Here is a 23508-nt window from a genome sequence, read left to right as displayed (position 1 = left end):
CTCTATACATTGGAATTTCTGACATCTCAATGTTTTGTTTAAAGTTGGTCTGAGAATCACAATGCCAGTTGTGATGCCAGTCTTATCTTCAGTTGTGGAAATTTTACTGTGAAGCCCAGCTGTCATGGAGTCCTTGCCTCCCAGCTGCTTCCCCTCTCCCCTCAAATCCCTCAAAAACAAAACAACACCTTGGCTAATGCGCTTTTTGGTGTCTGACTGCAGTGTCCCAGTGTGAAGCTTGTCTTGTAGTCTTCTACTATTCTTCTCAATGATACAACCAAGATCTTGGGGCCCATTTTCAGGGAGTCATGAGGCCAGTGAGGTAGAGGTGCTCAGAACTGGTTTCACCTTCTGATGTACGTGTCTCATGTATCATATTTAACACCAGCTGTACACCACTCCAGATGCTACAAGCCAGGAACTGGCCCACAAACTGCAGTGCTCACCTTTATCACTGAACATACAGCCCAGAAGAAAAGCAAACTGCCTCTGCTTCACTGACAGGAACCTGGAGGAACTGGTCAATGGTGTGGAGTGTATGGTATTACATTGCTCTGCAAACCATCAAAGAAGCGCCTATCATTAGACCCAGATTAGAGTGGTGCTGGAAAAACACAGCAGGTCAGGCAGCATTCGAGGAGCAGGAAAATCGACATTTCTGGCAAAAGCCCTTCATCCACCCTCCTCTCCGACCTATCACCTTCATCCACCTATTGTACTCTCAGCTACCTTCTCCCCAGCCCCACCCCCTCCTATTTATCTCTCCACGCTGGAGGCTTCCAGCCTCATTCCTGGTGAAGGGCTTTTGCCCGAATTGTCAATTTTCATGCTCCTCGGGTGATGCCTGACCTGCTGTGCTTTTCCAGCACCACTCTAATCTCAGCTCTGATTTCCAGCATCTGCAGCCCTCACTTTTGCCTATCATTAGACTTAGCCAGTCTGGACAGATAGCAGCCTGGTCAGTTCGGTGCCCTGAGAGAAAAGGAGTGAAAAGGAACAGCCAACAATGCAGAAAGAATGTCAATGACCTTTGGTGCAGCACAAGCAAAGTGTCATCACTTGCTCTTTGCTACCGCGCACACAGAGGGCCAGCACTCTAACTCAATCACTGTATTAATGGATCAACAAGGCTCAGGGATAACAACTACATTCTTCATGTCCAGTCAGCAGGTCTTATCCAACACGCAGTCTTTAACCTTTCCTGCCTTCTGCACTTCCTACTGACTCAATTGCTCTAGCATCCACTTCCATTACAATCAAATCTCTTCTTTTTTCTCGCTGTGGGAAATACTGACCCAGCCCCCAGACTGATTTCTCATTAGTAACCCAATTGATCCACTTGTAATCCCCAGATTGTTTGCACATGACTTATAGGACTCACCATGGCCCAAACCCAAACTCTAGTGGGACTAGGTGCCTGACTGACTGTGACAAACTTTTTTGAGTGAAGTAGAACCAGTTCCTTCATTGACAGCACCCCCTGACCAACTGCTCCCTTTAACTTATACACACTGAATATGTTTCAACCAAATGACATTTGTATGCTGCATAAACCACTAGCACATGCTGTACATTGGACATCAGCAGAGTATGGTACCATGTTGAGGACTGTGCAACCCTCCACCTGACTAATAGATAGATGTTCAGTGTTCCCCACTGTCATAAGCTGCCTGTCTCTCCCTCTACACTAAACAGAGCATAATCCACAGAGACTGTAACTGACTTTGAAAAATCTTGTGCATTAAGAAAGCAATGTAAGCCATACGAAGGCTGGTGGCCTGTAAGTCATTGAGTGTTTGTTAAGAAAGCGATGAGAAGTACGTAAATTAAGAGAAATATCTCCAAGTAAGAGGTAAAGTGAGCAAGAAGAAAGCAAGATAACAACCATAAGATGTACATGCATCTTACATCAGGGCAAAAATATCCCACGTAGACACACGAATTGTGCTTCTGCCCGTGCACAAAGCTACATGGGAAAAGTATGCAAATTGTAGGCATTTCTGAGCTTTATAGTCAAGTATTAAAGGGTTCACATGATGTCTAAAATGGCCTGGGAGCTGTGCAGTGTCATAGTTAAAATCCTGGAATTCTCTCCTTAAAAGCACTGTGGTAGTAAATATACTAAACGGTCTGCAGTGGTTCAACAGGCAGCTCATCGCCACCAGAGATGGACAACAAATGCTGGCCCAGCTAGCTAAGCCCATGTCCCATGATTGAAAATGCAGGTACATTGTTCTTAAGAAGTAATTACATGAAGGTCATGACAATCATTTGGCAAGCTGCAGCTCGTAATTTTTCACTCTGATTTTCATGTTGAGAATTAATTTCTCTGTGGTGGAGAGGAGAATAGGAAGTGGTGCATAACTAACACAAGTAAAAGTTTAATGAGCAGCACATTGATGGAGGTAAGATAGCCACCCTTCAATGGCAAGATTCTGATGTCTTTGCTTAAGACTTGAATTAAAGTAAAGGACATTTCTCTTTTGAGAATCATATTTTTTTCATTCTTGTCATATTTTCCCAATTTTCTCACCATTGCCACGTCAGGGATTAGAAAACTCCATTTCTCATCTTGCACCTCCCTCTTAACTAGCATTTTTGGAGTGACATAATCTAATCCTACTGCAAGTCAGAAATCAAGGATTTTACTGCAGATATTCTGAGGAAATGGTGACACTAGCAAAGTCATGTTTATTGTCCATCACTGGTTGCCATGGGAACATGACAAGTCAATAAAAGAGTGTCATGGCTAAGATTCATGAATGAAATGAAACACAGTAATTAATCATTCATCAAGAATATACAAACTCTTAGACTGTGATAAACTCAAACCTACTTGCACATCCCCAGAAAATCCTCCAGTCCTTTCCAGCAGCAGTGTTAATGTCTCGGTTACATTGGGATTAGGGATGACCAGATGGGTTAGGTTGAGGAACCGAATGGTCCCACCAATTGAGTCACTTTTACGAATGGTTACTCTTGTGGTGAGTTGTGTTCCAAGCACTGCACCTCCTGTTACAGCCATCAATTGAATCTCAAATTCCTCTTCAAGCTCACTGCAGGCAAATAATTTCAACGTTTGATCAAGTTTCAAACTGTACAAGAAATGTTGTCAATGAACATAAAGATGAACCAACAGAAAAGATCAGCAAGGTCGTCTATATGTGGAATGCACGAGATGCGGTGAGATACTAAATGAGTATTTTGTGTCAGTATTTACTGTGGAGAAGGATATGGAAGATAGAAAACTTGGGGAAATAAATAGTGACATCTTGAAAAATGTCCATATTTCAGAGGTGGTGGTGCTGGATGTCTTAAAACACATAAAGGTGGATAAATTCCTGGGACCTTATCAAGTGTACTCTAGGACACTTTGGGAAACTAGAGAAGTGATTTCTCGAACCCTTGCTGAGAGATTTGTACCATCAATCGTCACAGGTGAGGTGCCAGAAGATTGGAGGTTGGCTAATGTGGTGCCACTATTTAAGAAAGGTTGTAAGGAAAAGCCAGGCAACTATAGACCAGTGAGACTGGCATTGGTGGTGAGCAAGTTGTTGGAGGGAATCCTGAGGGACAGGATTTACATGACTTTGGAAAGCAAGGGACTGATTAGGGATAGTCAACATGGCGTTGTGCCTGGGAAATCATGTCTCACTAACTTGATTGAGTTTTCTGACGAAACAACAAAGAAGACTGATGGAGGTAGAGCAGTGGACGTGATCCATATGAACTTCAGTAAGGCATTCAACAAGGTTCCTCGTGGTAGACTGGTTAGCAAGGTTACATCTCATGGAATACACGGAGAACTAGCCATTTTGGATATAGAACTGGCAGGAAGGTAGAAGACAGAGACTAGTGGTGGAGGGCTACTTTTCAGACTGGAGCCCTGTGACCAGTGGTATGGCACAAGGATTGATGCTGGGTCCACTTCCATTTGTCATTTATGTAAATGATTTGGATATGAATAGAGGAGGTATAGTTAGTAAGTTTGCAGATGACACCAAAAGTTGAGGTGGAATGGACAGTGAAGAGGGTTACCTCAGAGTACAACAGGATCTTGATCAGATGGACCAATGGACAGAGGAGTGGCAGATGGAGTTTAGTTTAGATAAATGTGAGGTGCTGCATTTTGGAAAGGCAAATCAGGACAGGACTTATGCACTTAATGGTAAGGTCCCGGGGAACATTGCTGAACTTGGACCTTGGACTACAGGTTCATAGCTTCTTAACAGTGAAGTCCCAGTTAGACATGATAGTGAAGGAGGCATTTGGTATGCTTGCCTTTATTGGTCAGAGCATTGAGTATAGGAGTTAGGAGGTCATGTTGCAGCTATACAGGACACTGGTTAGGCCACTGTTGGAATATTGCATTCGTTTCTGGACTCCCCTACATGAAGCATGTTGGAAAACTTGAAAGGATGCAGAAGAAATTTATAACGTTGTTGCCAGGATTGGAGGATTTGAGAGATAGGGAGAGGTTGAATAGACTGTGGCTGTTTTTCCTGTAGTCTGGGAACCTGGGGAGTGATGTTACAGAAGTTTATAAAATCATGAGGGGCATGGATAAGATGAATAGCCAAGGGGTGGGGAAGTGCAAAATTAGAGGGCATAGGTTTAAGGTGAGTGGCGAAGGATTTAAAAAGAGATGTAAGGGGCAAATTTTTCATGCAGAGGGTGATGCATGTATGGAATGAGCTGCCATTGGAAGTGGCGGAGGCTGGTACAATTACAACATTGAAAAGGCATCTGGATGGATATATGAATAGGAAATGTTTAGAGGGATATGGGCCAGTACTCGCAAATGGGACTAGATTAATTTAGGATATCTGGTCATCATGGACGAGTTGGACTGAAGCGTCTGTTTCCATGCTGTAATCATGATGCTTTGGACCACTTAATTTTGAAGGATTGTTTGTAAAATACTCCTTCTATTTATCGCTCAAATCCTCCAACCCTGGCAACAGCGTTAAATTTCTTCTGCATCCTTTCAATTTTTCCAACATGCTTCATGTAGGAGAGAGACCAGAAGTGAACACAGTTTCCAAAAGTGGCCTAACCAGTGTCCTGTACAGCTGCACCATGACCTCCCAACTCCTATACTTTTATGAGTTTATGTATCTATTAGGAAATCTGAGAAAAAAATGAATTGCTGTCCCCATTAGCTTTAAAAAGAACCAGAATTTACAAGGTTTAGATTTATTGACCATCTTTAATTATAATTTGCTTGTGTTACCGAGTGGTCTCAGCAGTTTCCAATAGTATTTTATCAGCATTAAGTATAAAATAGCAGGCAATCATGATGCTTTAGACCACTTAATCTTGAAGGAATGTTTTTAAAATACTCCTTCCATTTAAGTGCCAATTAGATCAGTGTTTACTCTTGATTCTTGGTCAGAGATTGTGTTTCTAGAGTTAAAACATACAAATCTAGGCTGACATTTCTATGCAGCACTGAGAGAATGCCATCACCTTAAGAGCTGCCAGCTACCATTCATTCCTGGAAGGGTGAAAAATCTAACCTGTTTTGTTGAATAGTAATGCTGCAGTAACATGTCTACCATGGTATTTTCTGCCCAAACCGAGAATAGGGTACACACTGAGCAGTATTATTCTCTGCAATATTATTTCAATGTTATGGTCTTACTGTTTGGCACAATCTGCTATATGAATTTGATGGACATTTCAGAGGAGTCAGTTTAACAGTTAGTTAGTCTGATGGCCAGTTTCAAACACTAACCTTTTGATACTTAAGCAAGTATTTTTCTTACCTTTCTATGTCATCAATAATGGTTACATTGATAAAGGCCTGCTTTTGTCCATGGTAGAATGTGACTGTACCATTAGGTAGATTATAATCAACTCCATTGGGAGTTGCTGTAATAGCTCGAGAAGCAAACTCTGCAGTGACAAATCCATATGTCCCCCATTTTCTTATCAAAGGAATTCCAAGTATCCCAACGTCCTCCTCAACTGCACAATCAAATATAGGATTGATAATGGTTAATCCTCATTTTGGTCAGATAATTAAATGCTATGCAATCACTTTATCTAATTTTCACTAGTACCACAAAGATTTGTGATATAGGTGTGCTCATGCAGTAAGATGGAATTAACAATATAATCCAACTGTATGTTGTCATTAAATTCAAAAACTGTTTTTTTCTTTTTTTCTGTTACATTCATATTCTCCATGTTAGATAATATAACTCACTTAATAAATTAAATACTTCTCTATGTTCTGAGTGTCCAATACAGAATCAAATATGTACAGAGACTATAATGAAAAATTAATTACATAGTATTTTACGATATATTTTTATTGTCAACAGTGCTTTATAAATCAGCTTCAACTGATTAAATCACTATTAATTCTCCACCTCAAATTTTATTACACATTTTATAACATAAAACATAGTGTCTCCTGTTTAAGGTGGCTTGTGGTAAAATTGTATCCCCAATTCTTGGAGTTAAAATCTCCATCAACATAGCTTTGTTGGAAATTTGCAGAATCTGAGCTTATACACATTCACTGTCATTCATACATCATTTTGAGGAATTGAGGGGAGGGGATGCTTACCTTCTATATGAATGAATTGTGGCTCGATCTCTATAATACCTTCTGCATTATCATTTGCTTGTATTACTATCCTAATGGATGTGATGTTACCCAATGCAGGAGGTTGATCTGGTTTTAGGCCATGATCTCCAACAGTGAAATCATGAAAACTGGTGAAACATAGAAGGGTAATCAATTGCAATTTATTATGAGCCAGATGTAAGCACAAAAACAGATCATTTTCTCTTCATCCTGAGTGAGTTATGATGATCACGAATACAGTATCTGAAAACAGAATAGTAACTTTCAAAAGAAGGTATACACAGAGGAACCCCGATTATCCGAACGACACTTGCGGGGAGTATTTTGTTTGGATAATCGAATGTTTGAATAATTGAATGCTGGATAACACAATTTAGCCAAACATCGGGACCTTGCAATTCTGTCTGCACAATCCGAAATTTGGATAATCAAATGTCGGATAATCAAGGTTCCTCTCTATATAACTGATAAAGTGAAATTGCAGTTCGATGAGGAGAGAGCAGCAGAGCAAGGGTAGTTGGAGTGCTCTTTCAAAGAGCTGGTTCAATCACTGTGGGTTGAATGGCTTCCTTCTGTGTAGTACGATGCAGCTGGACTAGTAATCTTAAAGCTTAAACAGTGACAGCTCTTTTTCTGGTGTGATTAATTCTTATATGTCATGCTTAAAACTGAGGAACTGAATTAGCTGTAAAAATAGACTTCAGAGCTAGCTTTGAGCTAAAGGCTATTTGGAAGGTGCGTGCCAGTGGGAAGAAATGTAACAAGTAGTGTATTTTAACATTTGTGACATGAAGAAGTTTCAAATAGATAGGTTGTATGTTCAATTTGACTGTAAAAATAGAGACGAAGTATTAAAAGGTAGTACAGAAGGAGATTGGAAAGTGAGGAAGAACTAGAACTAAAAATCTAACAGAAGCAATGTTTGCATTTTTAAAACATTTAAATTTTTTTCATGTTTATTTATCTTTTTTTCAGTTCCACCATTTATTTTTAGCCATTTTAGAACATTTTCATCAGTAGTTTATCTGGGAGCATTTCATATTGTTGTTCGAGAAACCTTGCTGCATACAAATTGCTTGTTACGTTTCTTCCATTACAAAAGTGACCAGACTTCAAAAATACTTCATTGTCTGTAAAATGCTTTGGGGCATCCTGACATTAAGAGAGATGCCAAGTTTTTGCAATCTTTTCCTTTTAATAAACCAGCTTAAAATGCACAGATGCTACCAGTTTATTTAGCCTGTTTTGACAGCAAAGGGAATTGCAACATTGGAGATGGTGCAGAGGAGATTTACCAGAATGTTGCTGGGGTTTCTGGAGTTTGAGTTATAAAGAGATGTTGGACAGACTGGGGTTGTTTTCTTTAGAGCAGAGGTAAAAACAATGACTGCAGATGCTGGAAACCAGATTCTGGATCAGTGGTGCTGGAAGAGCACAGTGGTGCTTTAGAGCAGAGGAGATTGAGAGGGTCATGATTGAGATGTATAAAATGATGAGGGGCATAGGTAAGGTGGACAGGAAGAACACCATGGGTGGCACGGTGGCACAGTGGTTAGCACTGCTGCCTCACAGCGCCAGAGACCCGGGTTCAGTTCCCGCCTCAGGCGACTGACTGTGTGGAGTTTGCACATTCTCCCTGTGTCTGCGTGGGTTTCCTCCCACAGTCCAAAAATGTGCAGGTTAGATGAATTGGCCACGCTAAATTGCCTGTAGTGTTAGGTGCAGGGGTAAATGTAGGGGAATGGATCTGGGTGGGTTTGCTTCGGCGGGTCAGTGTGGACTTGTTGGGCCGAAGGGCCTGTTTCCACACTGTAAGTAATCTAATCTTTTTCCCTTGATAGAGGGATCAATAACCAAGGAGCAAACATTTAAGGTAAGGGGCAGATGATTTAGAGGATGTATGAAGAAAAATCTTTTTCACCTAGAAGATAGTGAGAATCTGGAATCAATGCCTGTAAGAGTGGTAGTAGCAGAAAGTCACAGTTTTTAAGAAGTGTCTAGGTTTACACTTGCAATGCCACGGCAAATAAGGCCATGGCAGAGGTGGATACTGCAGATGCTGGAGATTAGAGTCGAGAGTGTGATGCTGGAAAAGCACATCAGGTCAGGCAGCATCCGAGGAGCAGGAAAATTGACCTTTCAGGTAAAAGCTCTTCATCTAAATAAGGCCATGGGCCAAGTCCTGGAAAATTGAATTAGAGTATTTCGGTGACTGATGAGCTGAAGGGCCTTTTTGACTGATGAGCTGAAGGGCCTTTTTCTGTGCTGTACATCTCCATGACTCTAAGCATAACAAAAGCCCCATAATCAAAAATTATAAGCACACTGTTTATGTCCAGTTTGAAACAGGGAAGTGACTTTGCAATTATAACTTGCCTGGTTTGGGACAGGCAAGTAGAATTAAAGTCTTCCCCAATATTTTGTAGTTTAGAGTCTTTCGAATTGGGCTTTTAATTAAAAGTTTTTTAAAAAATGCAATATCGCATCCAGAATTAAGCATTTTGCTTAATTTAAAGTTCTGATTTTTTGGGGGGAATGGGTGGATGACTACATTTCAAAAGGAGTCTGAAACTAAACTAGCCAAACGCACATGGTTTTATCATTCAGATATTGTTTTCAGGACGCTAGAACTACACTCAACTGATAGGTTATTTTGACTATGTGTGGGCGACATGGTGGTTCAGTGGTTAGCACTGCTGCCTCACAGCACCACAGACTCAAATTAGATTCCAGCCTCAAGTGACTGTCTGTGTGGTGTTTGCACATTCTCCCCACGTCTGTGTAGGTTTCCTCCAAGTGCTCCGGTTTCCTCCCACAGTCCAAAGATGTGCAGTTTAGTGAATTGGCCATGTTAAATTGCCCAAAGTGTTCAGGGATGTGTAGGTCAGGTGCATTAGTCAGCGGGAAATATAGGGCAGGAGGAATGAGTCTGGGTGGGTTACTCTTCCAGGGTCATTGTGGACTTGTTGACTTAAAGGCCTGTTTCCACACTGTAGGGATTCTATGAAACTGATCAACAATGACATGCTCAGCTGAAATCAGTTGATATATTTGTAGATGTTATGGTCTTTTGTCGATGCTATGTGGTAATAAGCTATATAAATGGCACTAATCAGGGAAGAGATCGTGGTGCATTCTTGGACAAAGGAGTGAAAGAACAGCTTTGGGCTTGCCCTACAATCATTAAACAGCCTTAGAGTATTAATTGGTTTCAGGGAGGAGTTCTGTCCCTTTAGAGAAGTAGTGCAGTCGACCAGATGCTCTTCTGTCACAGCAGCAATACTGGAAGTGGTGGGTACTGCCAAGACTGTTTGCAGTCCTGAAGAGGAATGCAGCATGGATATTCAGCTAAAGGAGTTCTGTAAAGATTGATAGGGCAGTTTGGGGCGGGGCCTGTTAAATCACAGGGTTAAATTTGGAGCAGGCTTCCCCACAAAGTTGCCTAATTTCATGCTGCCAGGAAGTAAAAAGTATAAAATCCAGTTTTTAAATGCTGTTCAGGGATTACTGCTAAAAAAAATGTACACATGAATCATTATAATGCAAACATCAATATGAACCTCAGTTTATTAGATAAGAAAGGTTTGTCAACTGAATCAGAAATATGTCTTGAAATTAGAAATTTACTTTTCTAGATGTCTATTATTCTAAGCAGTGTAATAAATGCATAAAAATCTAATGACAAAAAATGATCAATGGTGAAGTCTAACCATGTACCATATAGTGTATAAATAGTGACTTTGAGAGTGCAATCCACTGCGTTAATCAATATTTGATGAGTTTTTTGTTAGTCGTATAACGCAATTGCTTGGTTTCACCAACAAATATTAGCAAGACAGGATGCAACTATAAAAGTTTTGCCTTCGAGAAATAAAAGTGTTAACTTTAACTGGTCTGTGCTGTCACTGGTGAGCTTCACCAACCAGCAGAACGACCTTCTGAAATCCCCCCGATAGTGAGTGGGTGGTAGTACCTGAGATCTGAAAATGTCCAAAATATTTAACCTGCATTAAGACATACATATTAAGTGAGGATGACAGTGTTAATGGTAAGCTAAATATTTAATTATATTCAGGTAGTGGACATTAGTTGAGGATTAATTTGAGTCTCTACAAATAGAAGCAGACTGAAACTATGGTTCCCAGGTTAAGATTTGCCTGTTGGTATCTCTGTACATAAATTTTCATTATAAGGTATAAAGATCGGTCCCAACTCTACTTTTACAAAACCTGGCATTTTGAAGTCTAAAAGGTAGCAGGTTTATTTTGGTAAAAGGAAGTGATTCCTTTCTGATTGGTGATTATGAACTCATTCCAGCCATACATCATGGAAAAACAGAGAATGCTTCTGAGTGTTCTAGTGTTTCCATGAATAAAAAGTGCCTGGAAGTCACAAACTTAAAGACAGAGAATTACTGTATAACTCAACATTCTTTTACAAAATGAGGGATAATTATATGAACTGAGACCAATTCAGCATGCATTGACAAATGTGTAGCCAACGTTTGCTTTGCTCCACCTATGTACAATGCTCATTCATTAACATAATCCTTAGGTCAATTACAATTGCACACCATAAAGCATTCAGCTTGAGACTGATTGACAAAACATCTTGAATAAACTTGTATTCTTACCACTGAAGTTAAATTTACTCACTTGACAGAGAAAAATAATTACTAGAATAACACATTAAAAGGTAACAAATAATTCCTTCAGTCACGACTTTGTCAGAGAAAGGGTGAATGCATTTATTTTCTGCAATCAAATTTTTGTGCAGGTACTATATTATAACGGCCTGTAGACAATGACAAAATGGAGATGAAGACTATGTGTAATTCCTCAATCAACAGATCGTAGATTCCCACTACGATCATAAAATATGCCCTTAACTGCACAGACTGAAGCCACATTGTCAAAAATTTTGTAATTGTGAAGCAATTAACAAGGAAAAAAAAATTCTCACGGATTCTAACTCTGAAACCTTCCACAGATCATAAAAACCACTGGGGCACAGTTTCAGGAGTGAGAGCTGATCATTTAGGACTGTGATTAACAGAAGGTGCTTCACTCAAACCATTGAGTCATTGAAATTCTCTTCAGAGGGTTATACATACTTCATCTTTGAATGTACTTAAGGCTAAAATAGACAGATGTTTGGTCTCTCAGGGGTCTGTATTTAATCTCCCACATCCAGGCATGTTTTTAGGAGGATGGGACATATGTCAGTTACACTGCTCACCTCCTTTCCACCCACCTTTGAAGCATTTTGCAATTTAAAATTGCCCATTAGTGCTTGGGCATATTGATATTCTTAACTGTTCAATTAATCAGTAATTAAATGCTTCCTCATGAGCATCTGAATTAGGAGCAGAAGTTGGCCACTCAGCTTTTCAAACCTATTCTGTATTCAACAAGATCATGGCTGATCTGCTCTCTCACCTTCTATCTATTCCTAGCAGTCTATGTTTGCTTTTGCTTCTGCCACCTTTTCAGGAAGAATTGTCAACACTCCTGATCTTCAGGAAAAAAAAGTCTCCTCAACTGTGTATTAAATTGATGATCCATTTCTTTAAACAGTGAACCCTAGTTTTAGATTCTCCCACAAGAAGAAACACGCTTTCCACACATACTCAGCAAGTGACATTTTACTTTCCTAAACTCCAATACATTCAAGTCTAGCCTATTCAACTTATTCTTGGAAGAGATTTTCATAAGGCAGTAGTCCATATAATTTTTATGAACTATTTATAATGCATTTATAAATTAATTCCACACTCAACATTCCAGGTGTGTCTGGTGAATGTTCTGTATCACTGAAGACTAACCTCCTAATTTTTGTATTCAATTGCTCTGGCAATCACAAATAACATTTGATTAGCATTCTTAATTAATCACTGTACATGCATACTAATCTTGTGCATTAGTACACCCAGACCCTTTGCATCTTAGAATTCTGCAATCTCTCACCACTTCGATAAAATGCTTTATTCTTTATTGTCCTTAACAAAATGAACTTCTTCCCACATCATACTCCATTTTCCAGATCTTTGCCTACTCACTTACATGACCTGTATCCTTTTAGAGTATCCAGAGTCATCTTTACAATGTATTTAGCCAACTATCTTTATGTCATCAGCCTTTGTCCAAGTCATATACAGAAACTGACCCCTGTGGCACATCACTCATTACATCTCATCAAATCCATTTATGCCCACTCTCTGCTTCCTGTTAGCTAACTGATTCATATCCACACCAATATTTTACCCCTATACCATGACCTTTATTTTTCTGCAGTAATCTTTGATTTAAAACATTAGGAAATGGATCACCATTCATTCTGGAAATCCCAACTGAACTACATTCACTTGTTCACCTTCATATCTTACTTCCTCAAAGAACTCCAACAAATTAATTAAACACAACTTTCCTTTTAGAGAATCATGCTGACTCTGCCTCATTACCTTGTGTTTTTTTTAATTATACTGCTATAACATTTTTTAAGAATAGCTTGAAAATTCTTCCCTATGGCAGATGTTAAGTTAACTGGCCTTGCTTTCTGGCTCCTTCCCTCTTCAGTACCACTTCCCCAATGATTGTTCATTTCTGGAGTTCCTTCCTTCATTAGATATCCTGATTTACAGTTATTTCTGTGATGTTACTTGCATGGTGAAAATCAATGGACAAAACCTGTCTAATTCATTTGCCATCTCCTTACTTTCCACTAATTCCCCAGTCTCTATGGGACCAATGTTCACTCTGTTAACTCTTTTCCTTTATGAATGTCCATTGAAACACTTACTTTCTTTTTATATTCCTATTCTCTCATAGTCTGATATTTTCCCCTCCTTCGCAATCTTTCAGTGAATCTTGTTAGCTTTTATATTCCATCCAATATTCCGACCTGTTGGCCATCCTCACAGAATTATATGCTTTTACTTTAAGTTTGATTCTACCTATAACTGCTTTGGTTAACCACGGAAGGTGGATCATCCCCTTGGATTTCTATTTCTCATTGGAAAAGATCTACTATTTATTCAGAAATATCATTTTTAAAGCCTCCCATTGCAAATCTACTGACCTATCCTTTAACCTAATTTGCCAATTCACTTTATCTAGCTCTGCTTTTGTGACCTCATAATTACCCTTATCTAAGGTTAATATAGTAGTCTTCGATCCATTTCTTTCTCTCGCAACTGAATGTAAACTTTAATTGTTATAATTGCAATCCAGAGGCATGTCCACTATGAGGTCATTAATTAATCTCAACTTGTTACACAATATCAAGATCTAGTATGGCCTTCTTTCTGGTTGGCTATTCAAAGAAACTATATCAAAAACATTTTACGAACTCCCGTTATAGGGCTACCTTTGTCCATCGAGATTTTCCAGTCGGTGAAGTTTAAAATTCCACATAATTATCATTTATCCTTCTGTCAAACTCTCGTTGTTTCTTCCTATATACTTCAGATTATTGTGTGGTTACTGTTAGAAGTCTACATTTCACTCCTACAACTAACCTTGGGCCTTTGTTGTTTTCATTTTTACCCAAACTGCCTCTGCAGCCTAGTTTGCCAAATATAGATCATCCCTCTTATTGTGCTAATTCCAAGTTTAATTAATACCCACCCTTCCATCCTTTCCAAGTATTCTGTCCTTCCTGAATGACATGAACTCTTCAATATTCAAGTCATTATCCAAGTCTTCCTACAGCCATGCCTCTGTAATAACAATTAGATTATGATTCCTTTATTGCTTTACGTTTATCGGTTCATTTCGTTTTGTGCTAAATATAGAACCTTCAGCTATGTCCTTTATTATTTTTGTAACCTCAAGCTGTATCTGTTAACTTGTACTTGGATCTGTACCCTCAATCCTTTAAGGTCAAGATCTATAGACTAATTTCCAATATTAATTCACTTATCTTACCTAGTCTGATTCTGGAATTAGATTTTCCCAGCTTTGATGCCTTTTACCCCCATTTTAGTATTTTCTACATTTAATGTGGTGCTTACATCGTTATTGTCTATGTAGAAACTCTTTCCATGTCTTGCCTGTGAGATTGATATTTCTAAATGACAACTCGATCCTTCCCGTTCCATGCAGCTTGAGGGCTCTCAATCTTTTCTGCAGAGAACACTGTCAATCCCGTTCCCTACCACTACATTCCCTTCTCAGCTACTCACATGTGAATGGCCTCTTGTCCCATGGTGTCCATGGTCAATATACTCATCAATCCTTCAGCCTTCACTCTCATCCAAGCAAATGGAAACTATTTCAAAACTGGCAGATAATTGCAAAGGTTAAGGCTCCTTCACCTCCTGAGTTGCCATACCAATGTCATTCATAACACGCCTAACCCTGATCACTGATCAAATAGTCATAGAGTCATAAAGCATGGAAAGAGAAGATTGTATCCAAACAGTTGCGACCATCTCCTGGAATAAAAATCCAGGGCATTCTCCTACTTCCTGCTATATAATTGTCTGTAACTCATCCTCCAGCTCAAAACTCTGAGTTGAGAATACACATTAGCATCCAAGAGTTCCCAAATCCTGCAGTCACAGCATGTTACCTGCCCTGCCATTTTATTATGTCCTAATTAATTGTTTGTAAATTCAAACATTATTAATCCTAGTGAAACCTTACAATTACTAATATATCTTTTAGCTTTAAAAGACAATGCAAATGAGCAAATACTCAACAATCAACTTGCCTGTTTAGTCATAGAGATGTACAGCACGGGAACAGACCCTTCAGTCCAACTCATCCATGCTGACCAGATATGCTAAATTAATCTAGTCCCATTTGCCAGCATTTGGCCCACTTCCCTCTCAACCCTTCCTATTCATATACCCATCCAGATGTCTTTTAAATGCTGTACTTGTTTCTCTACGATGCTTCCTTTTATTTAATTTGAACGCGTTTTGGGATGAGGGGATTTGGACATTTGAACTGCCACTGCCTCTCTGTAGCATCTCATGCAACTTCTTAACACTTTACTGCTTTCCTGAAGCCTGAATACATTAGAAAAAGAAAAGACCACCTCCCTCCACTCCTAAACAAATTCCCTACTAACAATCTCTCAGGTTTGCACTCTCCCATGACAAACTGCACTCTAACCTTCCGCATTTGTAGTAATGAGCTTTAGATATGTGAGCTCCCCAACACTTACAAGATTGTATTAAACAAGTTAATTATTAGACCAGTTTCTTAATTAACTAAGCCAATTTGCTCTCCAACTCATTTAATCCTACCCAAATGCCCTGACCACTGAGCCAGGAGGTCTGGTTCAAGTACCACCTTTGCAGTAGTGTGTAATCACATCTCTGAACAGGTTGATTAGAAAATATCAAATCTTGCCCATGCCTGGATGAAATTACAATTTAATTGCAAAAACAATACTAGATTTTGTAAATAGAGAGTGACCCTTAGGATTCATTACCTTACTCAAACTCACAGGTTTATACTCTGTCTCTACTGATATAAAACACTGGGTAAAAGCAGGCAGCCAGAATGCAAAGAATGTTTCTGAAAGGATTTTGTTGCCCTCTCTGCATAGGTGGAAAGAAAGTGGGGGCAGGCATTTTAGTCAGGGGGTTACCCTCTGCATATCAGGGGCATCCAATGACACTCACACTCTGTTCCTCCTAAACTGGATTGCAACTCTGTCAGTTATCCAATACCTCTCTACCCTAAATCTCTGGATTTTGTCTCAAGAAAACCATTTCCTGAACCTGGTTAGCCTGTTGTCAGCACGTCTATTTGGATGGGCAGATGGGACTGAGCAAATGAGTGAGGGAGGGATTGAGGAAGGGGGTTCCTTTTTCTGCTCTGACTTCTTATGCTTGGATATTCTTGAGGTTGTGGACGCAATGTCTGGAGGGACTTTAAATTTTAAAATAGTGATAGTTCTCAGAATCAATTATTACACTGAAAGAGGTTCCATAGTAATTCATGCAATCAATTCTGTAGAAACACTACTGCTCGATCCTGTGTTCAACAGATAAGCTAGGAAATCAGTGGAGGAAGTCTCTGGACAGGGAAGGAACTGAAGTTGGATCAAAAACAACTCTAAAGCCATGTCATTGAAATATTCTAGGAGAGAACAAAAAATTTCAACTCGGAATTAGTTCAACTCTTTCTGGGATCTGCCTTTCAAAAAGTATGTTCCTCTATATGGACACAGTCCACTACATTAAGAATTCAAAGAAAAGCCTTAAGCATTGTGAATAACTATTTCTTCATGCAATGAGGTGAAAGAAACTTTCAAAATGTGCCTTTACATGATTCATGCCCTGAATGAAGGTGAAGGTGGATATCTTGCAACCAACAATACAACTATAGTTTTCTTTTAGCTTCTTTTTAAATAAACTAATTGTGCATGAATGCTGTTGCCTTTAAAATGGCAACAAGACACTCCTGAAAGGTGGAATTAGCATTTGTATGTCACTGTAATCACTTCTCATTCATGGTCTAACAATTGGTCTAGTGCAATTCTGTCTCAAGAGCCTCACACTTTTCATCTCTAACCTTAGCCTTTTGAATGATTGCTTTCAAAGAATCAAGCTTCTGCTTGGCATGAACATTCGTTATAAGCAGGTGACATGAAATCTTCCAAAGTCCAAAAATTGAAGACAAATTAATCCATCTACTAGAAGCTGTGAAAGTTAGTGCTAAAGCAAAACTCTACAGCCTGCTCCCTTAGTTTTCTGTAAGAACAAGCAACTGAATCCTTTTGGTTTAATTGAAAGGCAAATACAATAGAGTCCTGAAATGGCATTTTGACTCCTCTGGAAATGAAAAAAATCATATCTTAGATGAAAATCATTTACATTGATTCAATACAGTAAGTATGATTGCAAGAGCTGCCAGATGTATGCTATTAGTGTATAAATTCACTGAAATTTGATGGCTTAAAATGCTATTTCCCCAAAACTTGTAAGTGGTAATAGAATTCCAACATTCCCCTGACATATTCAATGGATATTAAAAGGCAATCTCTCAATTTTAATACAGTGCCATATTGTCACATGATTACTTACCTGTCTGACTGAAGCTCTACTTTAAGAATGTTTATGAAGAAGTGTTCAGGTCCTTCAGGAATATTGTCATCAAGAATATTAAATGAGATCCATTTTGTCTGTTCTCCTGGTTCAAAAACCAATTGCTCAGACTTAAAGGTGAAATCCAAGCCATGTAGTGCCGTTCCATTGTCTGCCTGATACCACAAGTGAATGCTGCCTAAACTGCCATGATATCGTACAATTGTAACATTAGTCTGACAAAAAATGGGAAATTATAAAGGTTATCATTTCGTAAAAGGATTAATTTCTTTCACAATGTAATAAAAATCCGGTGTTAAAGTTTGCAAAGAAGAGATTTCTACTTGCATGTTACTACTTTAAAAATTATAAGTTAAGATACCAATTACTACTTCATCAACAAATACAAGTCTGAAACCTTTGTGCAGCTATAGTTCATTAGTAGCACCTATCGAACGCTGAACACAAAAAAACTGTGAAAGACAGAAGTAGCAGGCACTTTACTATTGGCTAAATATATGTTTATCTGACAATTGTTATGCTGCACATTGTTAAATTAAATGCACCTAAACAGCATATTGCAAATAGATAATAAGTAATGTAAATATTTCGGGGAATATAATGGGGGACTTCTTTTTTCAAAGATTTTGTTGCCATTAATTTTCGACAATCACATTTATTTTTAGAAATCAGATAAGATTTAGTTTATGAGATATTTTATCACCAGTCAGGTTTCTCTTCAAAAACATAACAGATCTAAATGTAGATGGCATTATTTCATTAGACTTGAAGCATTATTGTTAACTAATGTTTCCTGTTTACTTAACAAAATATTTTAAACTTAACAGAATAACTACACAGAGGCTGATATCTCATCACCCTTTAGTTACATGCGCATAGTATACTGTCTGTTGCCAAGCAGCTCAGAGTCAGTCCCTGAACTCAGGAGACTCTCTGAATCTTCTGTTTATTTCTGTCAGCTAGGGCCCCCTGGTGGGCCAGGTTAACAACTCCAATTGAGGATCTCAGAGTCAATAAGAGCCACCTGGTTCCAATCACTACATCTAACTATAAATATCTCAAATTTAACCAAATGCAAACGTTTATCTGAATAAGATCACAAGGTTAGATAAAGCTTATAACTTCAACAAGTCTCCACAACAAACATATCATCCACTTCCACCTACTCTGATTCTTAAATTTCATATCAATACAGATTTCTTGTATAATACATCACACTTGTTCAAAATGCCTAAATTGTTTGGTCAGGTTCTCTTTGCAAGATGGAGAGTACAATCAGATTGTTCAGTGTACTGACATTCAAAGTACTGTGAACATCTCAACAAAGTCTTGGTTTCCATTTTCAAGATTATTCTTTAAGTACATTACACAACTCGTTTATGGCATAATTAATGGACACAGGGCCTATTATATACAATGATTGCAGTAAAATTTGAATTACTGCCAAATATTGCAGGCCATGATTTTGTGAGAACATTGACTCATGCTGCAGGGCTCATCTAGAGTGGTTCAAGCTGTTGAACCTTCTCAATGATGTTTTGTATGGCAGCACAGTTCTCACTTTATGCATGCTAGTTTGGTGGGTTGGTTATAGAACATAACAATATAGGACAGTACAAGCCCTTCAGCCCACAATGATGTGATCTTATTCTAAGATCAAACTAACCTACACACCCCTTAATTTACTGCCGTCCATGTTCTTGTCCAGCAGTCGCTTAAATGACCCTAATGTCTCTGACTCTACTATCTTCCTCCAATTACCTTAAAATTATGACATGGAAATGTGTTGCTGGAAAAGCGCAGCAGGTCAGGCAGCATCTAGGGAACAGAAGAATCGACATTTCGGGCATTAGCCCTTCTTCAGGAATCATTCCTGAAGAAGGGCTAATGCCCGAAACATCGATTCTCCTGTTCCCTAGATGCTGCCTGACCTGCTGCGCTTTTCCAGCAACACATTTCCATCTCTGATCTCCAGCATCTGCAGACCTCACTTTCTCCTTAAAATTATGACCCCTCATGACAGCCATTTCTGTCCTGGGGAAAAGTCTCTGATTATCTACTTTATCTACGCCTCTCATTACTTTGTACACCATTATCAAGTCACCTCTCTTCCTTCTTCTCTCCATTGTGAAAAGCCCGAGCTCAATTCATAATACAAGCCCTCCAATCCAGGTAACATCCTGGTAAATCTGCTCTGCACCCTTTCTAAAGCATCTACATCTTTCCCAAAATGAGATAACCAGAACTGGGCACAATATTCCAACTGTGATCTAATCAGGGTTTTATCGACCTGCAGCAAAACCTCGCAGCTCTTAAACTAATGCCCCATTAATGAAAGCCAAAACACCATACACCTTCTTAACAACCCTATCAATTTGGGTGGTAACTTTGAGGGATCTTTGTATGTGGACCCCAAGATCCCGCTGTTCCTCCACACTGCTAGGAATCGTGTCTTTAACCTGTATTCAGCATACAAATTCGGCTTTCCAAAATGAATCACTTCGCACTTATCCAGGTTAAACACCATCTGCCAGCTCTGCATGCTGTCAATGTCTTGTTACAGCCTGAACAGCCCTCAACACTATTTACAACACCACCGACCTTTGTGTCATCAGCAAACTTACTAACCTACCCTTCCACTTCTTCATCCAAGTCATTTATAAAAACTATAAGAGCAAAGGTCCAAGGTCAGAGCCCTGAGGGACACCACTGGTTATTGACCTCCAGGCGGAATACTTTCCATCCACTATCACTCGCTGTCTTCTTTTGGCCAGCTAATTCTGTTTCCAGACAGTCAAATTTCCTTATATCCCATAACTTCTAAATTTCTGAATGAGCCAACCATGGGGAACCTTATCAAATGCCTTAGTGAAATCCATATACACCAAATCCACTGCTCGACCTTCATTAATTTGTCTCGTCGCATCCTCAAAGAACTCAATAAGGCTTGTGAGGCATGACCTGCCCCTCACAAAGCCATGCTGATTACCTTTTGGAAAAAACATAGTTTGACTAATAGTCATAAATCCTATCTCTCAGAATCCTTTCCAGTACCTTGCTTACCACAGACATAAGACTGATTGGTCTCCAATTCCCAGGGATTTCCCTATTCCCTTTCTTGAATGGAGGAATAACATTCACCTTTCTCCAATCATCCAGTTTTGCATGAGCCAAACCTTTGCTGTCCAGCAGCCACCCTCTGTTTTGATTTGATGACTGAAGTACTGAGGGAACAGTGGTTTGGCACACCATGAAGACATTATGCTCTCTTGACAGGATACCTGCATGATATGCTAAACACAGTCACACACCCATCGTACTTCAAGAAGTAGAAATAATGTGCATTGACTGTGATACAGCTTTACAGTTAAATGTCAGGCTTACAAAGTGTGTTGCTGCTAGCATTCTGCACCATCAGGATATCCACTATAATAATAAAGTCACAAGCATGCCCTGCCTACTTCTCTTTGGTCAGACAGATCTCAACAAAGCTTGTGAGTAGCGCTCCAGGGAAAACATGGTCACAGTGGAGCGTCAGACACTTTTGAAACCTACCTGACCTGCTGTGCTTTTTATAGCGCCACACTTTTCGACTCTGACTCTCCAGCATCTACAGTCCTCACTTTCTCCCAAAGGAAACTGAGTCAACTGTCCTTATTTGGGGGTTCAATGGAATGGAAATCATGTGGGCTCTTTTGAACATAAAGGAGGAGTTTAGCAAAGCTGTTGCCTCACTTGCTATGGGCAAAGCTTCAGTATTGATGCTATGATGCCTGAACACATCAAGTACAAGAACCCAGCACCTCTGAGGCATCTGCATGAACTTGTGTATCAATGCTGGATAGAGGAGATTTAAGGATAATGGTGATCACAGCATATGCAGCAACCACTGTGGCCTCCTCTGGCTGAACTTCATCATCAATATATTCACTTATGTTTCTCCTTTCAGACTGCAGATTTGTCCCAATCCCAGTGTGGTTTCAGAACTCGACCACATATGTTTGACATGATCATCTCAGTCTAGCAGCTACAAGAGAAATGCCACAAAAGAAAGGACACTACTATATATTACCTTAATTGATCTCTTCAAGGCATTGACCAAGTGAACAGAGGGTGGGGGGCTATTTATGCTATTGGGAAAAAAAGAATGGCCTTCTCAGTAAAACTCATCAACGTGACAAAGCATTCAAGGACTTCGAAGAAGAAAGGGAAATTGGAGATGACACGATTGTTTACAAGTACTGAGAGTAAGAGGGGGAAGTTTTTGGAAGGAGTGTTGAAATCACATTTGAAGAGAAAGGCACAGTACCCGAGAAGCAGGAACAGTTAATAATATCCGGTAATATTGTGGTTAGAGAGAAAAGTTGGGGAATTACAGAATTTGTGGGAATAGGAGTGAAGGCATCGCAGAAGAAACTTGTTACTAAAATGGGCGATTAAAATCAATGAAACAGATGCTACTGGGACAACCAACTAATCCAAAAATAAGCAGCATTTTTGTTTCCTGAAAGTAATGAAATTTATTAAATATTTTTACAACACTATCTTAGCATCCTTTCCTTAATTTTCTTGGTTCTGGTTACTCTTTAACCTTTGTGTTCTTCATAAATTAGTCCATACCATCCCTTTCCATATGGCTAATAAGTCTTAAATCACTGACTAGTCAGATACATAAATTATGACCTTCTGCAAAATATTATTCTGAGCTGATTCAAGGTAGCAAATGCCATTTACTTTAATATATTATAAATATATTTAAGAATTTTGTCACCTGTTCTCCATTCTCAAAGGTTTTGAGATGTTCATTCAAGAATGCAAATTGACCATATGGAAAATCGCTGGCCGCCATAGTGATGTTAGCAGAGTTAGATGTGTCATTAATCATAGCACCACCACTGACACCAGTTAACTGCAGTTGATAATATTGTTTCTCTTCAGGAATATCATCATCCACTGCCTGAACAGCAAACGTAGTTTTACAGTTACAAACCAAACATCTGAGCAAATACACATTTTAAATATATGCAAATTGTAATAAACTGGAGGTACCAAAAAATCCTTTGACAAATGAAGGAAAATATGCTAAAAGCACACAATAGATCACTGGTTTCTATAGAGAGAAGAGAGGAATTAATATTTCATGTCTGGATCTTATTCCAGAAGTGGAACATATCTCAAACTAAGAGGGATTTCAAAAGGAATGAATTCACTTTGGAATGTAGAATGTGAATGGACAAGATAAAATAGAACTACAGTACTAAGGGAATGCAGGAGCAGAGGGACTTGACAGTATAGTGTACAAAAAAATTGAAGGTAGAAGTAAAGATGGAGAAAGCAGTTAACAGCATTCAGGGGCTTTAATTAATATGGGCAGAGAGTATAACAGCAAGGAAGTTGTGCTGAATTTACACAAGACACTTAGCTGGAGTATTGTGGACAGCTCTCGATGCCACAACACATAGAACATAGAACATTACAGCGAAGTACAAGCTCTTTGGCCCTTGATGTTGCATCACCCTGTGAAACAAATCTGAAGCCCATCTAACCTACAGTATTTCATTCTCATCCAAATGTCTGTCCAATGATCGTTTAAATGCCCGTAAAGCTGGCAAGTCTACAACTGTTGCAGGCAGTGTGTTCCACGCCCCTACTACTCTCTGAGTAAAGAAACTACCTCTGACATCTGTCCTATATCTATCACCCTTCAATTTAAAGCTATGTTCCCTTGTGCTAGCCATCACCATCTCACTGTCCACCCGATATAACCCTCTGATTATCCTCTATGTCTCAATTAAGTTACCTCTCAATCTTCTTCTGTCTAATGAAAACAGCCTCAAGTCCCTCAACC

General features: G+C 39.1%; 1 protein-coding gene across 3 annotated transcripts in view; it reads right to left on the bottom strand.

The window, feature by feature from the left end:
* The window catches only part of adgrv1 (adhesion G protein-coupled receptor V1), a 559481-nt gene that overhangs the window by 279336 nt on the left and 256637 nt on the right, over positions 1-23508 (bottom strand). For all 3 annotated transcript variants that reach the window (XM_043709105.1, XM_043709113.1, XM_043709123.1), the window contains 5 exons: positions 22432-22617; positions 17640-17875; positions 6578-6726; positions 5769-5970; positions 2837-3056 (listed from right to left, as the gene is read on the bottom strand). In XM_043709105.1, coding sequence (XP_043565040.1) covers positions 2837-3056; positions 5769-5970; positions 6578-6726; positions 17640-17875; positions 22432-22617 — 993 coding nt within the window. The remainder of the gene's footprint in view (positions 1-2836; positions 3057-5768; positions 5971-6577; positions 6727-17639; positions 17876-22431; positions 22618-23508) is intronic.

This window comes from Chiloscyllium plagiosum, chromosome 2, assembly GCF_004010195.1.
Source record: "Chiloscyllium plagiosum isolate BGI_BamShark_2017 chromosome 2, ASM401019v2, whole genome shotgun sequence".
Taxonomy (NCBI): Eukaryota; Metazoa; Chordata; class Chondrichthyes; order Orectolobiformes; family Hemiscylliidae; genus Chiloscyllium; species Chiloscyllium plagiosum.
Note: the sequence above shows the minus strand (reverse complement) of the source record. Positions and strands in the feature narration are given on the sequence as shown.